The 13994-nt window shown below is 37.2% G+C and overlaps 2 protein-coding genes across 2 annotated transcripts in view; one reads left to right on the forward strand and one right to left on the reverse strand.

Moving 5' to 3' along the window:
* The first annotated feature begins 190 nt into the window (after positions 1-190).
* On the forward strand, positions 191-6004 carry LOC309500893 (von Willebrand factor C domain-containing protein 2-like). The gene is made up of 3 exons (XM_082172713.1): positions 191-728; positions 3412-3541; positions 4879-6004. The coding sequence occupies exons 1-3, from the start codon at positions 381-383 to the stop codon at positions 5052-5054; spliced, it is 654 nt and encodes a 217-aa protein (XP_082028839.1). The 5' UTR covers positions 191-380; the 3' UTR covers positions 5055-6004.
* Positions 6005-7967: 1963 nt separating this feature from the next.
* Positions 7968-13994, reverse strand: part of b4galt2 (UDP-Gal:betaGlcNAc beta 1,4- galactosyltransferase, polypeptide 2) — a 109309-nt gene continuing 103282 nt past the window's right edge. Inside the window, exon 7 of the mRNA XM_082172704.1 lies at positions 7968-10679. Coding sequence (XP_082028830.1) covers positions 10529-10679 — 151 coding nt within the window. The 3' untranslated portion in view covers positions 7968-10528. The remainder of the gene's footprint in view (positions 10680-13994) is intronic.

Genomic DNA, 13994 nt, shown 5'->3' on the forward strand with positions numbered 1-13994 from the left:
CTTATAATTATATAATTTCCAGAAATATTGGACAATATGCACGCGTTTACTGCATAAAACGAGCTGAGGAAAAGCAAATATATCCAGTTTAAACTCTCAATAGACACAAAAAGATGCAATAAAAGCGAATGACTACTACAGCCTATCAATATTCTGGTATTCGGCTGTCACGTGTAAATTGAAACATAACCCAGGAGGAGTAAAACCTTCCCTGTGCGCAACGGCATTCAAAGCGCGCACAGCCCATTGTGACCATGAAACGTATTTTAAACTTTACCTAGATTAGTTAAAAAGACGTGTGAAAAAGCAAGTTATTGAAAATAGCATAGCTATATCCATTTATTTGCTAGTCTTGTTTTGGGACTGAGAAGTTTTCGGTGATGGGCATGGCTGTACTCTGGGGTTCCCCGGGGAGTTTTCTTCATGTCTTGCTTACCCTGTACTGCGGCCAGTGTGCTGTGGCTTTCTCGGGCGCTGGACAACAAGAGACGACCTGTGAGGCGAACGGCAGTGTTTATTATGTTGGCGAATGGTACTTTTTAGACTCAGATCATTGTACCCAATGCGAATGTACGACAGACGGGTCTGCCTGCGCGCGGACTGAGTGCGCATCCCTGCCTGCCGCCTGCATCCATGTCAGCCATTACCCGAAAGACTGCTGCCCGATATGCGAGAAGATCGGCTGCGAGTACGGGGGAGAAGTCTACGAGCTGGGGCAACACTTTCAGGTGAACTTCAATGTGTCTGTAAGACTCTGCATACAAGGGTCACACATATAGAAAGAAAGAAATATTTTTTTTGTAACAAAATTACAATATTTTTACACTGTTAAGTTTATGGATTTAGGTATGAATGCTTTCTATTTTTCGTTGTAATTGCTCTTTTTCGAGCCCTTAACATAGTGACCAAATCAAAGTTTAATAATACTCAGTAATTCAATCGCCAATAATTGTTTTAAGATGAGTGAACAGGCCCCAAACTTTTCGATGTTTGTTTAAAAATTCCATAGGCCACCTAACGTTTCAGCTATAATTTTTTTCCCCTAGGTGATGATAACTGTTTCAAAGGTTTGATATGGTTCCAAAAGGAAAATTCAGAATATGTAGCGCCATCACGTGGCTAATAATAAAGTTAAATGAACAGTTCACCCAAAAAATAAAATATTTGTCATCATTAACTCATCCTCATGTTGCTCCGAACCTGAGTTTCTGTTGAACACAAAAGAAGATATTTTGAAAAATGTTGGTAACCAGACAGTTCACGGCAACAATTAACTTCCATAGTATTTCTGACTTTATCCTACTATGGAAGTCAATGGCTACCGTCAACTGTGGTTACCGACATTATTCAAAATATCTTATTTTGTGTTCAACAGAAGAAACAAACTCATACAGCTTTGGAACAACTTGAGGGTAAGTATTAAGTAATGACAAAATGTAAATTTGTGGGTGAACTATCCCTTTAACATTGTTTCCATTAGTGGTGGAGATTTTAATGAATCTCAGGGACTCTTTTGGCAGGTTACGTCTGTGCGCCAGTAGGTGGCAAAGGGTGAGTATTTAATGATGATTGAAGGTGTTATTAAATCGTTCACTGAACCGATTCGATAAAACACTGAATTGACCGAAACAGGTCTTATTATCCTTTATTTAAATGAGTTTGTTAACAAGGATCTGCAGTGCTGAGAAATCTGTAGGTACGCAAATTTGGAGTCAGTCAGCTCTTCGTATTCAAATCAGCACATTGTTCAGTGAAAGGGGATGTTTTGTGCAACATGTTCAGCTCCTGAGGTCAATCTAATGAAATGCTCCTTAAAGGAACACACCGACTTTTTGGGACTTTAGCCTATTCACTGTATCCCACAGAGTTAGATAAGTCCATACATACCCTTTTCATCTCTGTGCATGCCGTAACTCTGTCTGATGCACCCACCGCTTGCCTAGCTTAGCACAAAGACTGGAGGTAAACGGCTCCAGCTAGCCTACTGCTCCCAATAAGTGACAAAATAACGCCAACATTTTCCTATTTACATGTTGTGATTTTTATAGTCACAGCGTGTACAAATAACAAGGTCACATGAGACACAGCCATCTTCTAACCGTATACATACTGGGAACTATATTCTCAGAAGGCAAAGCACTGCTACTTCTGCGGAGTGATTTACTCCAACTCTGAGCGAACTCTCTGCTTCTTACCATGGGGCTTCTCAGGTGCTGCGAGCAAATCACTCCGCCCAAGTAGCAGTGCTTCGCCTTCTGAGAATATAGTTCCCAGTATGTATACGGTTAGAAGATGGCTGTGTCTCATGTGACCTTGTTATTTGTACACACTGTGACTATACAAATCACAACATGTAAATAGGAAAATGTTGGCGTTATTTTGTCACTTATTGGGAGCAGTAGGCTAGATGGAGCCGTTTACCTCCAGCCTTTGTGCTAAGCTAGGCTAGCGGTGGATGCGTCAGACAGAGTTACGGCACGCACAGAGATGAAAAGGGTATGTATGGACTTATCTAACTCTGGGGGATACGGTGAATAAGCTAAAGTCCCAAAAAGTCGGCGTGTTCCTTTAAAGGGAGAACGATTCGTTCATTCACGGATGAAATAGCACTTCAGTAAATCTGTGTCTGACATTCCTATTTAGGTCTAAGATCACTGATTACATTTTCTACAGCAAAATTAGCACTATTTATGCCACTTTGTCATTTACGTTGGATGTATTTTTTTTATAAACTCTAAACTAAAAGTAGCCCTTTGTTTCTGAAAGATAATTGTTTGATTTGAGCCAATTCCTACACACCCAATCTTATGCATATTTATTCATTGCGCAAGTTAAAAGCTAATACAGTAGGTTTCTTTTGTTCTGAGTCAAGGTGAAGAACAAATCTGATGCACACTAGACTGGAATCACAAAGGGCAATTTAATACTCTGTTTAAGGAATTGAAGAATGAAATATCTCTGGTGGCACAGGCTTGGAAGAAGCAGGCTTATATGTGCTTCATTATCTCCTTGATTTGGTTATTATGGCTAATGGGGAATCCCTGAGGGGAAAATTGAAGCCTTCTGACAGACTCCAAGGAATACACTTTGCCTGAGCTGACATCATTTTCTTCCAGTCCATTTAACCCACCCTCAAGTACTGTCTGAGCCACAGGTGGTAATGTGGCTCCTACTTAAACAGCCGTGTGGGAGTGGAATTTGATCACATTCTTCACATTATAGGATGTTAAAATGCTGTGTTGGATTGGCACAACATCAAATGTCTGCATTATGTATACAAGCAAGCAATTTGATAGTCCTGCTGGTTCTGTTTAAAAAGCCTTTTGAAAGAATAGAGTAATACATGTCTTTTGATAGAATTGCATCAATTGATAAGCTATTTTCAACTGATGATTTGCACTTGATTTACAGCCCTCAGCATGCCATCATTGTACCTGTCACAGCGACGGTATCGCCCACTGTCAGGTAGCAGACTGTGTCCCTCCACCATGTGTTAATCCAGTCTATCAGAAAGGGATATGCTGCCCTCGGTGCATGGATGGTAAGGTTATTTTAGAATTTAAAAGAAAACTTTGCCATGTCTGTAAGGCTGATTAAACTTCTATGCAATTGCCTTTGTTCTCCACCTCCTGTTATGGCCTCCACACATAAATGGAGGGCACAATTGTGTTTGGTCTTTGGTAATGATGCTGTATGTAATATCTTCATATAACTCATTCAATAACAGATGGGGAGGTTCAGATGCCGGGCCATGTGCTACACTGGTTTCTGCACCTGAAATAAGATAACGCTCCTTATGAGTTTACCTTCCACCATATTGTTTTCTCTGTACACTGTGAAGTATGAAGGCAATTATAGTGTTTACAGAGACTAAAGATAAGGCAGGCAAAACAACACACATAAATCAAAGCATATACTTCACCAATGTGATAAATGATCAGTTCCTCAAATGGTTGCATTTCTGTTGATACAAATTGCCTCAGTGTTGGAAAATGTTAAATTAAGTTTTCAGTTAATCTAAAGTAACTTTAAAATTAAAGTAAAACCTTATCTTAAACATTAAACAAAAAAAGCAATGTGCCATTATCTACACTCTAAGGCTTCCTAATTAGTGGTTCTTGCTGAGGTTTTGCAAAAACACTTGACCTTAAGTATTTAAATTCTGCACATGACTTGTCTAGCATAGTTTGTGCTACAGACATGAATGATACGCAAAGTTGTGCGGCTTTTTGTGGAGAGGTGATCTGTAACTTTTCTAAGCATTCTGAATAAAAATTTTTATTCGGATGATAAAACAGGAGAGAGACTTGAGGGGCTTTTCTGATATGGACCAGAAAGCAACTTAATTATAATGCTAAAACACAATATGTGCACAAGGTATAAACTAAATATATTTATTTATTTTTAATTTACCCCCTCAACAACTATTGTTTAATAAATAAAAAAAATTCTGGAATCACAATTAATTTTGGTGAATTTTGGAGTGTATATTTACACTCGCAGTTTCTCTTCATTTTTTTTTTTTTTTTTTTTTTTAAAGTTCAGAGCACACCAGTAGAAATCTTATATCATGTGGATGGCCTTCAAATACTGTTTTGGGACCCGTCCCTCAAGTCAAGATCGTCCATTGTTTGGACAAACAGATAGTCCCGTCCCAAAGCTCACATTATTGGTTGAGTTAGTGTTGCGGGCTGGTTAGGGTCAAAACAATGCTTTAGTAAAACAACAGTGTTTACACTTGTCTGAGAAATCAACCAATGAATGGCTTTTATATAGCTGTCTTTGTATGTTAAGATGGGATAGGGGAAATAATTGAATAATTCACCTTTATCTACAGATAATGGGCTTTATTAATCATCTCTCTCTTTGTGGCTCCAGGGCCCAACTGTTACGTGAATGCCTCTAGGACCCAAGTGATTCCTGGAGGTGAGCCAGTGTGGGTCGACTCCTGCACTAAATGTCGATGTCATGAAGAACAGGATGCAGGTTATTGGGAGGGCCACCGTCTGGCAATGTGTTCCCATGTCCGCAACTGCCAGCCTGATGAGGGCTAAACTGAGGAAAGAGGTCAAAAATGGGGTCATCTGTCATCCCAATTTATACAATGGATGACAAAAACTCAGCAGATATCTAAACCACACTTCCTGATGAAAGTGTTGAGGATATATAGCCAACAAGTTAAAGAACATTAAAGATCAGTCTATTATTAGTTTTATGATGTCTTTACTACCTTTCTGGGGCTTGGTAGTTGCTGTCAATGGAAGAACAGAAAGCTCTCAGATTTCATTAAAAAAATCTTTATTTGTGTTCCGAAGATGAACAAATATATTGCGGGTTTGGAACGACATGAGGGCGAGCAATTAATGACAGAATTTAAATTTTTGTGTGAACTAACCCTTTCACATTCCAGTTGTTAATGTAAATTGAGTGGGTATATTATTGCTTTGACTTACAAAGGGATATTCCCTAATGAACCAGATAATAGAGCTTAGTTTTGAGACACCTTTTTGGCATGGTTATAAATAGCACAGTGAGCATATTACATTGTTTATATGCCTTTTAGTATCTACAGTGAAGTTGTGTTTAAAAAACGTTGACATTGGGCACTGTGTAGTGCACAATTGCACCTGCAGATGTAATGATCTTACGCTAATCTTTGTGATTGTTTTTTTTTTATATATATTTATATATATATGATTTGTAGTACTGTAGCATGTATGTTCACATAGTTTTCAGCTTCAAATGCATGAAAACCAAAGTATATTCAGACTTCAAGACTTACATTATAGCCATGCAAACATGGAAACAGCTAATGTAGCATGAAATACAAACAAGCTAGCCTATCATAAATGAATAATGTATAAATAAAGTAGACTTATTTTTGCTTTATTTCTGTTCTGACACTTCATTCAAAGCTGAGGGAAAATTGCTACTTTTTTCAAGGCCTGTATTTGCAGAAATGACACAGAATGTACACAAATATAAATAAACCACAAGTGATCCATGTGTCTTGTCTTATTATCCCATATACAAATCTGGAGGATGTTTGTGATGTTATATCTACTAGTTTATTGCAACATCTGTCACATAAAAACAATAACTTTTTTTAGGGACATATTATTGAGTTTCCTCCACATGGCTGACAGTTTAGAGATACGATGTTCCCTTTCCAATAAACTGCCATGTCCCAGAGCAGTGATTTGGATTGGTGCTGGTAAAAGTTGGGTGTTATAATAATCAGGTGTAAATATGAGATTTATCACTTTGTTCAGATCCATTTAGCCTCATAACAGTCTTCTTATAAACTCCATATTTCTGCACACACAAACAACATTAACATATGGCATTCTACATTCGTACCACCCCAGAAACCCAGTAACTCACCATCAAATTCTTGTAGCATCAGATTTATTGATTGTATACAAAAAGTATGTTTGATATGACATAATGCATTCTATATAAGATATAGTATTTTTGACATTCAATGTACAAAAAACCTAGCAAGTCTTTAAAAATGTGCCCCAGACATGAAGACCTGAGGCCGTCAGTAGTTTCTTACGCAAGTCATTGTGTAGGTGTGGAATACTTGCCCACTTCTGTCCCTCTCTCACATACATAAGCATCGAGCACAAGATGGAGTTCTTTCCAGCGAATGACTGAGGGGTAAAAAGGGAGATGAAGGAGAGAGGCTGAGCATTACGTGTAAGTATATGTGTGTGTGTGTGTGTGCACGCGAGTTCTCAGGATGGGAGGGTTTGCTGACCCAAGGGTGAGATAAAAGAATGGCATCACAATGAAAAGTGCTTTCATTGTGGCACTGGTGTGATTTCGCAAACTATAAAGCGAGAGTTGCTGAAGTGAACGGTGAATATATAGCATCCTGATCTCAAGGACAGCATTTGTGCTTCGCAAGGTTAGTAATGGGAGTTGTGCAAGCTTCACTTGATTGCATTTGTTGGCACAAGAAATATGAAAAACGTATGGATGGAAAAATAAGATGATTGTATATAGGTATATACTTTTATAAACGGCAATAAAACATTTCTAATATTATCGGATTCCATTCAAAAGACTAAAGAATATATCTATATCGTAGATTTGAATGCAGCTTATTTGCCACTGAGGAAATATAGATCAAATGAATAGATTGTATCACCAGACTAACTTTTAAAAATGCAGTTTTCACCATATACATTTTTCAGAACACTGACCTTAAAGGTGCACTCAGTAATTTTATAAATATGTAGGTAAAAGAAATATCTTGCTCTCTGGCAAAGCCTGCATTTCTTTTATTACTAATACAGCAAAAACAGTAATATTGTGAAATATTATTACAATTTAAAATAAAGGTTTTCTATTTTAATGTGTTAAAATGTAATTTATTCCTGTGATGGCAAAGGTCAATTTTCTGCAGCCATTTCTTATTAGAAATCATGCTGATCTGGTGCTCAAGAAACATTTCTTATTATGCTGTGCTGCTTAATATTTTGTGGAAACAGTGATACTTTTTCATTATTCTTTTATGAACAAAGTTCAAAATAACAGCATTTATTTAAACAACTATATAAGTAAAATGTATTTATTGTCACTTTTGATCAATTGAATTCATTTTTGCTGAATAATAGAATCAATTTCTTAAAGGAAATGAGAAAAACATTTTTTGAACAGTATATAGCTAACTGCCCTACTGAACAATTTCACTTGTGAAATAAATTAGTCATTGTAACAAATCTATGATGACTGCCATATCAATCAGCGCAACCAACAAAAAATTACTGAGTACACTTTTAAATTGAGAGGTATAAAAATCAAAAGTTTCCCAAAAAATTACTATACATTAAAAAGTATCATGGTGTGTCTCTCCAATATGTTGGACCTAGTTCCCTTTACACCATATGGACTGCTTTATTCCATTTTTTAAAACTATTAAGATAATGTAAATGACAAGCACTCAGCAAAAAAAAAAATTTCTCTATCATTTAATACGTGCCTTGATACAAGAACCCAAAAAAGAAATAATCTCATCTTGCTCCGACTGAAACCGATTCCTGTTCTTTTGCCAAGATATTTTGGGATGAGCATAATGTCTTTTTAATATGGATATTGGCTTGAAATCTCATTCAAGTTAAAGGTTTCAGGATTCACTGCATTCTGCAACACTGTTCTGAGCATTTAAAATGCAGGTCACAGAGCTATAGTAAATATTACTGAATATAATCAATGAACAGTTCTGAATATACTCGACTATGTGCAAAGAGAGAGGGCATATTTCTTTAAATTAAACTATAGACATAATCTTTAATGCTATTAATACAGGAAAATTCAAAGAGCTTAAGGCAAAATTGTGTCAGGTAAGTTTTAGCAAATATTTTGCTTGATGGTGTATGTACAAATACGGCATGGCAGAAGTGATGCACTTTTAACTGACAGGTAGCGGCACCTATGAGACAGAGGTGAGGAAATACTTAAGGAGGAAACCGATGTGACAGTGACTGCTTGGGTCAGCAGTTAAGACAACACAAATGCACACACAGAAATGAAATAGGTTGGTGAGGCTAAACTGAAAGGCATGAGGAGAAAAGAAGAGGAAATGTGTATTTTAAAAAGGTCAGGGAGAGTGGCTGGGCTCTCATTAATGACTTCCTCTGTGCTGGGCTGAAAGAATCGTTGATAGCACAAAAGACCGTCCACACACTGCGCAGGAAAGCCGATAAGAGAGAAAAAATAGCTAGTACTCCCCTCACATTTACCCCTCATAAAACATCTGAAGGCATCAGCTTGGTGTTTTCAGGCAGTAAAATAAAATGGTAAGAAGGAATAAGGAACTGTAAAACAAGTTTTCAAAGTATAACAGGGTCCAAAATTAACATTCGCCAAATGCCAATTGCGAGTAAAAAATGACAGTGAAAAATTTGAAGACTAGTCCAATCGTATGTTCATATATGATTTTGTTTTTATGTGTGATGTTTTTTGTCCTCCCGAACGCCTTGTTTGACACATAAATTATCGTTCAAAAGTTTGGGGTCGGTAAGATTTTGTTAACATCTCTTGTTTTTGATAAAAATGCTCACCAAGACTGCATTTATTTGATTAAAAATACAGTTAAACAGCAATGTTGAGAAATTCATTTGAATTTATAGCAGCCATTACACAGTCTTCAGTGTGACAAGATCCTTCAGAAATCCCTCTAGTATGCTGATTTGGTACTCAAAAAATATATAATAATACTGAATTAAAGTATTAATTTCTTTAATAAAAAAATCTTTTAGATATAAGATATAAGCCTATAATAAATAAATCTAAAATAATTCCTTTGTCCTAGGGACAAAAACATTCTTATAAAAAAATGCCAAAATTAATTCCTGGCCAGAAAGGCATATTTATGGTCTATAAATGTTCTCAATTCACTCAAATTGGCAGGTGTGGCAAAAGGTTGATTTTGGACCCTGGGTGAATATTTTATGATACTGGAAATATCAAACCATAATTTATATATAGCCTCTGTAAATGATCCTCAAAAGAGGTGCGACACTCTAAGACTGAACGATATGGGCATTATTTGATCAATGCACTCATAACTAACTTCATCCTTCAAGTTTTTAAAAAGAAAGCATTGATATATGACAGGTCTAAATATGAATCTTTGAGGCAAATGAGAGTAAACAAAGACAGAGTGGCTCGTAGCACAGTCAGTTTTGAGCAGGTGGTGATAGATACAGAGGTTTGATCATCAGTAACTTCTACAGAAGCTCCTCTATCTCCAAGCGAAAGTTCTTGCCGTTTCTCCAGGCATCTACACGGCAGCCAGAGGATCTGCAGTGACGATCCACTCGGACCATATTGACTGACACAGTCATGTGCTTGTAGGACTAGTCCAGATCCAGTCTAATCACATTACATAATTGTCCCCCGAGTTCCCATGATAACACCGCGACTAGGGTATCATCCTCAGAAATGGCGAGAAGTGTTTTCATGGTTGACGAAATTCAGCTTAGTCCCAAGAGACGATTCAAAATAAAAGAGAGCGCAAGAGATAGAGACACAATCCAAAGAGCCAACTTCAAGCACCAATTTATCAACCTCACATGATCCACCAACATCTGTGATACGAAAGAAGAGATTTGAACACTGCAAGCATCGCAGGTACAAAGACACATTCGCTTTTGAAATGTACAGTATGTTCTGACTGACTTACATCAAGTGACCAAGCAGTTCTTTGTAGATCATCGTCAGATGTTACTCACCACAACCAGAACTGAACAGTCCTCCCGGTATTGATCCTCAAGGTCTGAAAAAAGCCCAGCCTTTGGGGTATAACGATGATGTTTCTGTCCTTCCAGACACCGTGTGCACATCTCGATCTGGATCAGGATACGAATCCACAACAAGCTTCCATGTATTCCTGAGAACTATCCAGCATTTCACTGCTGTATCATAGGAAGGTGACCCTGGGCAGAGTTTGTGTGTGTGCGTGTGTGTGCTGAACTTTAGCAAGGTCATGGTCTCTCGGTCAAGACCTGGTAGCTTTCTATCCTTTGAAGGGTCTGGGAGGAGGCTTGCCGATCTCTACGGAAATGTTGGTATAGAGCGGATACTTCTTCACAGAGACCACTCTGTACATCAGCGAGCTGATCCCATCTTTCCTCATGGTGTTCTTGGTGTTCTGGATCTTACTGAACCTAGAGAAAGAAGAGGAAATACAAACCGTATCAGCTGTGCCATGGATTTAAGATGGATTTACAAAACCCACAAAAGGCTCAAACTGGACTTGATGAACTCTCAGAACAGAGAAAATGTGAAAATATTTTACCTTTAGTGGTACAACAGCTTGGTTTGAAGTACCTTCAAAAAGACTTAAAACATTTTTTGTATCTTGTTTACCCCTAAAAGTTCCTTAGTAGTACCTTAAGGGTATGTATTTCTATTCAACTAATATGCCACTTTTAGGGGTTGATAAGATACAAAGTCAAGCCTTTAAGAATACCCTTTTTTTTTCTTCTGTGAAATACCAAAAGTCATTATGGACTAATAATCTTCTCCTTAATCTGCAGCTCTCAAATTAAATATGGCAGCCTTGGCGCAGGTTGGAAGTCAATAATCTCAATGACACTGGTTCTCCTGTCTTGTAACTAAACACCATGACCTGCTCCATAGGTGCCAACATTGATTTCAGAGCTGAAGATAAAGGTTATCAATTAAAAGCATTGATTTTGGGTCTATTCATAACACAAAAACATCATTTGGCTTCAGGAGACTTGGGGTATAGCGAACAAGTCGGAATTTTTTTTATATTGCTTTTTTTGTGTGTCTTTTTAGAGCTAGACAGACCATACTCACTGGAAAAGATATGTAACGATTCTTTAAAAAACAAACCTTCATGTTTCAAGGAAAATAACAGGTTTGGAACACCATGTTTTTGGTGGACTTTTCCCTTGGCAAGGTTCGGGTACCATGCCAAATGTATTTTCAAATGCTCAACTGCCACAGCATAGAGCTAGTAAAGCCAAGCTCCTTGGTCTAACTTTCAAGAATTGTCATACTGATAAAACAGATACTTTTAAGTCACTGCCAGTGCCAAATGATAATGTCAAAAAAGGTAAGTATCATAATACAGAGCACTTACATAGGGTTATACCAATGTCAACCAGCAGGGGGTGAAATAACATTGATAAAAGTGCACAGAGCATCACTCTCACAAAGAAAAAAAAAACTGACCACATTCATCATGTATCAAAACAAAAATACATTTTATGAGCCACATTGAACATTTTCAAACACTTATGCAAGTTTTTACAATTGAATACAGCAGAGAAAATGAGCATTTGTTTTGGGCTCTGGAAGATAAGGAAAAAAAGAGATTAGCATATGAAACTACGGTGGTTTATCAATAAAATGAGAGGTTCCTTAAGTTCAATGAGCTCAGCTAGAAAAGCAAAGTAGAGGAGTATTCAGGAGCTGTGCTTCCCCAGTGTTTTATATTACATCTTAACCTCCCATCCCTTAAGACACTTTAAATGATATTCATTTCAACATTTCGGCCTTAGCCGAAGAACTGTACTAATAAATAGGACACATGCTCTGAAAAATGCCACAAAAGTAGGAAAGGGAGTTCAAGTTGTCCGTTAAAGGGTAGCTTGATTTATGCGACGCTATCAACTTCCATGTCAGTGTAGGTACCACAAAGAATATTAGAGAGTCTGCAGATAATGATTTATGTACACTGCTTGAATGAAATTGGAGTATTTGAGAGGGCTCACACTCAACTAGAATTAATATTCATGTAGACCAGTGTGCGGCAGCACTAACTAATCTGGGGAAGGTTGATGAATAGTAGTAGTAATAGTTCCTCCGGCAAGCATGGCGTCTCATTATGGAGGTTGATGCTCTTCTGCAGATTGACCAAACAAAGACGGCTGTGGCAATAACAGAGCTGAGGAGAGGGAAACCATTCATCAATTCTAGCAACTCTTTTTAAAAACGGCACGCTTGGCGAACGCAGCTATTTAATCCATGAAGTATGTCTAAAAAAACAAATGACCAAAACTTAAAGTGCCGGGAAGTAACTTGAAGTTACCACAACCTAAATGATGCAAGAAGTATCAGCTTCCCATATGAAAATATATATTACTGTTAATAGTTTGAGGTCGGTAAGATTGTTTTTGAAAGAAAGTTATACTTTAATTAAGTAAGGACACATTAAATTATTCAAAAAGTGACAGTAAGGACATTAATATCTCAAATAAATGCTGTTCTTTTGAACCTTCTATTCATTAAAGAATGTAAAAAAAAGTATTACTGTTTCCACAAAAATATCAAGCAGCACAACTGTGTCCAACATTGATAATAAAAAGAAAAATTGTATTCAGACTGCTCACCAACCAGTCAGAATTAACCTTTAGCTATGCATATATCTTGTACACTATTTCGGCTATTGGCTGATTTTTTTTCAGGTTGACTGGTTGGTCAGCACTCTGAATAGGGAAAAGCCTCATACGAAACATGTTAATGACATTTTTGTACCTCAAATGATCAGTTTTCACCCAAATTTCTCTTTAAGACGACACACAAGGCTCTCGAGAACAAATTTATAACTACTAAATACAAGCTGAAGCTACATAAATACATTGTCCACCCTACAGTTATAGACAAATTGCAGGGGAAATGAGGCAAAATCCAATACATTAACACAGGAAGTACGAAAAATGCGAATATGCTTGAAAGAACGGCATAAATAAATGTCAGTAATCCACAGTATTTCCCAAATCAGCTTTCTTTTATCAAATTTCCTGCTCAACTTTAAAAGGCTGTTGGGTTTGAGACTAAACCTCTTATCACGTACAAACGAGCCATCTTAGAATAATCCCCACAAGTCTCTAATGGAGGCAATAAAATCTAGAGAGGAAGGGATCATACTCTAAATGACTTCCCATTATTCTAGTTATGGTGCTAATCAATTATTAATCAGATGCCCAGATGAGTTGCGACTCTACCACCTACACTGGTGCATGTCTGTGTGTGTTATATCAGCCCTGGCAGAGTAAGGGAGTGTTTCAGAGATCCATCAATCTCAGACCGCACTTCCTGATATATTGATTGTCATCGAGCCGCAGTGTCCACGTCTGTGTCGGTCTGTGGATGTTCATCATCACACGGATAGCTCACTTATTTTGTATACTTAAATGGAGCTTTTCTGACTAACGGCAAAATAAAACTGCTGTAGAATTGTGTAACTATATAACTTGGGGTCTGTATGATTTTTATGTTTTTGAAAGAAGTCTCTTATGCTCACCAAGGCTGCATTTATTTAATCAAAAATAATTGCTAGTTTTTCTTTCAGGATTTTCTTTTTATTCTTTCAGGGTTCTTTCATGAATAAAGCTCAAACGAATCAGCATTTATTTGAAATAGAATTTGTTTTGTATCATAATAATTGTCTTTACTGTCACTTTTTGGGGATATTTAAAAAGTGGATATTTTGGGGATGTTTAATTTAA

This window comes from Leuciscus leuciscus (assembly GCF_965113295.1).
Source record: "Leuciscus leuciscus genome assembly, chromosome: 6".
Taxonomy (NCBI): domain Eukaryota; kingdom Metazoa; phylum Chordata; class Actinopteri; order Cypriniformes; family Leuciscidae; genus Leuciscus; species Leuciscus leuciscus.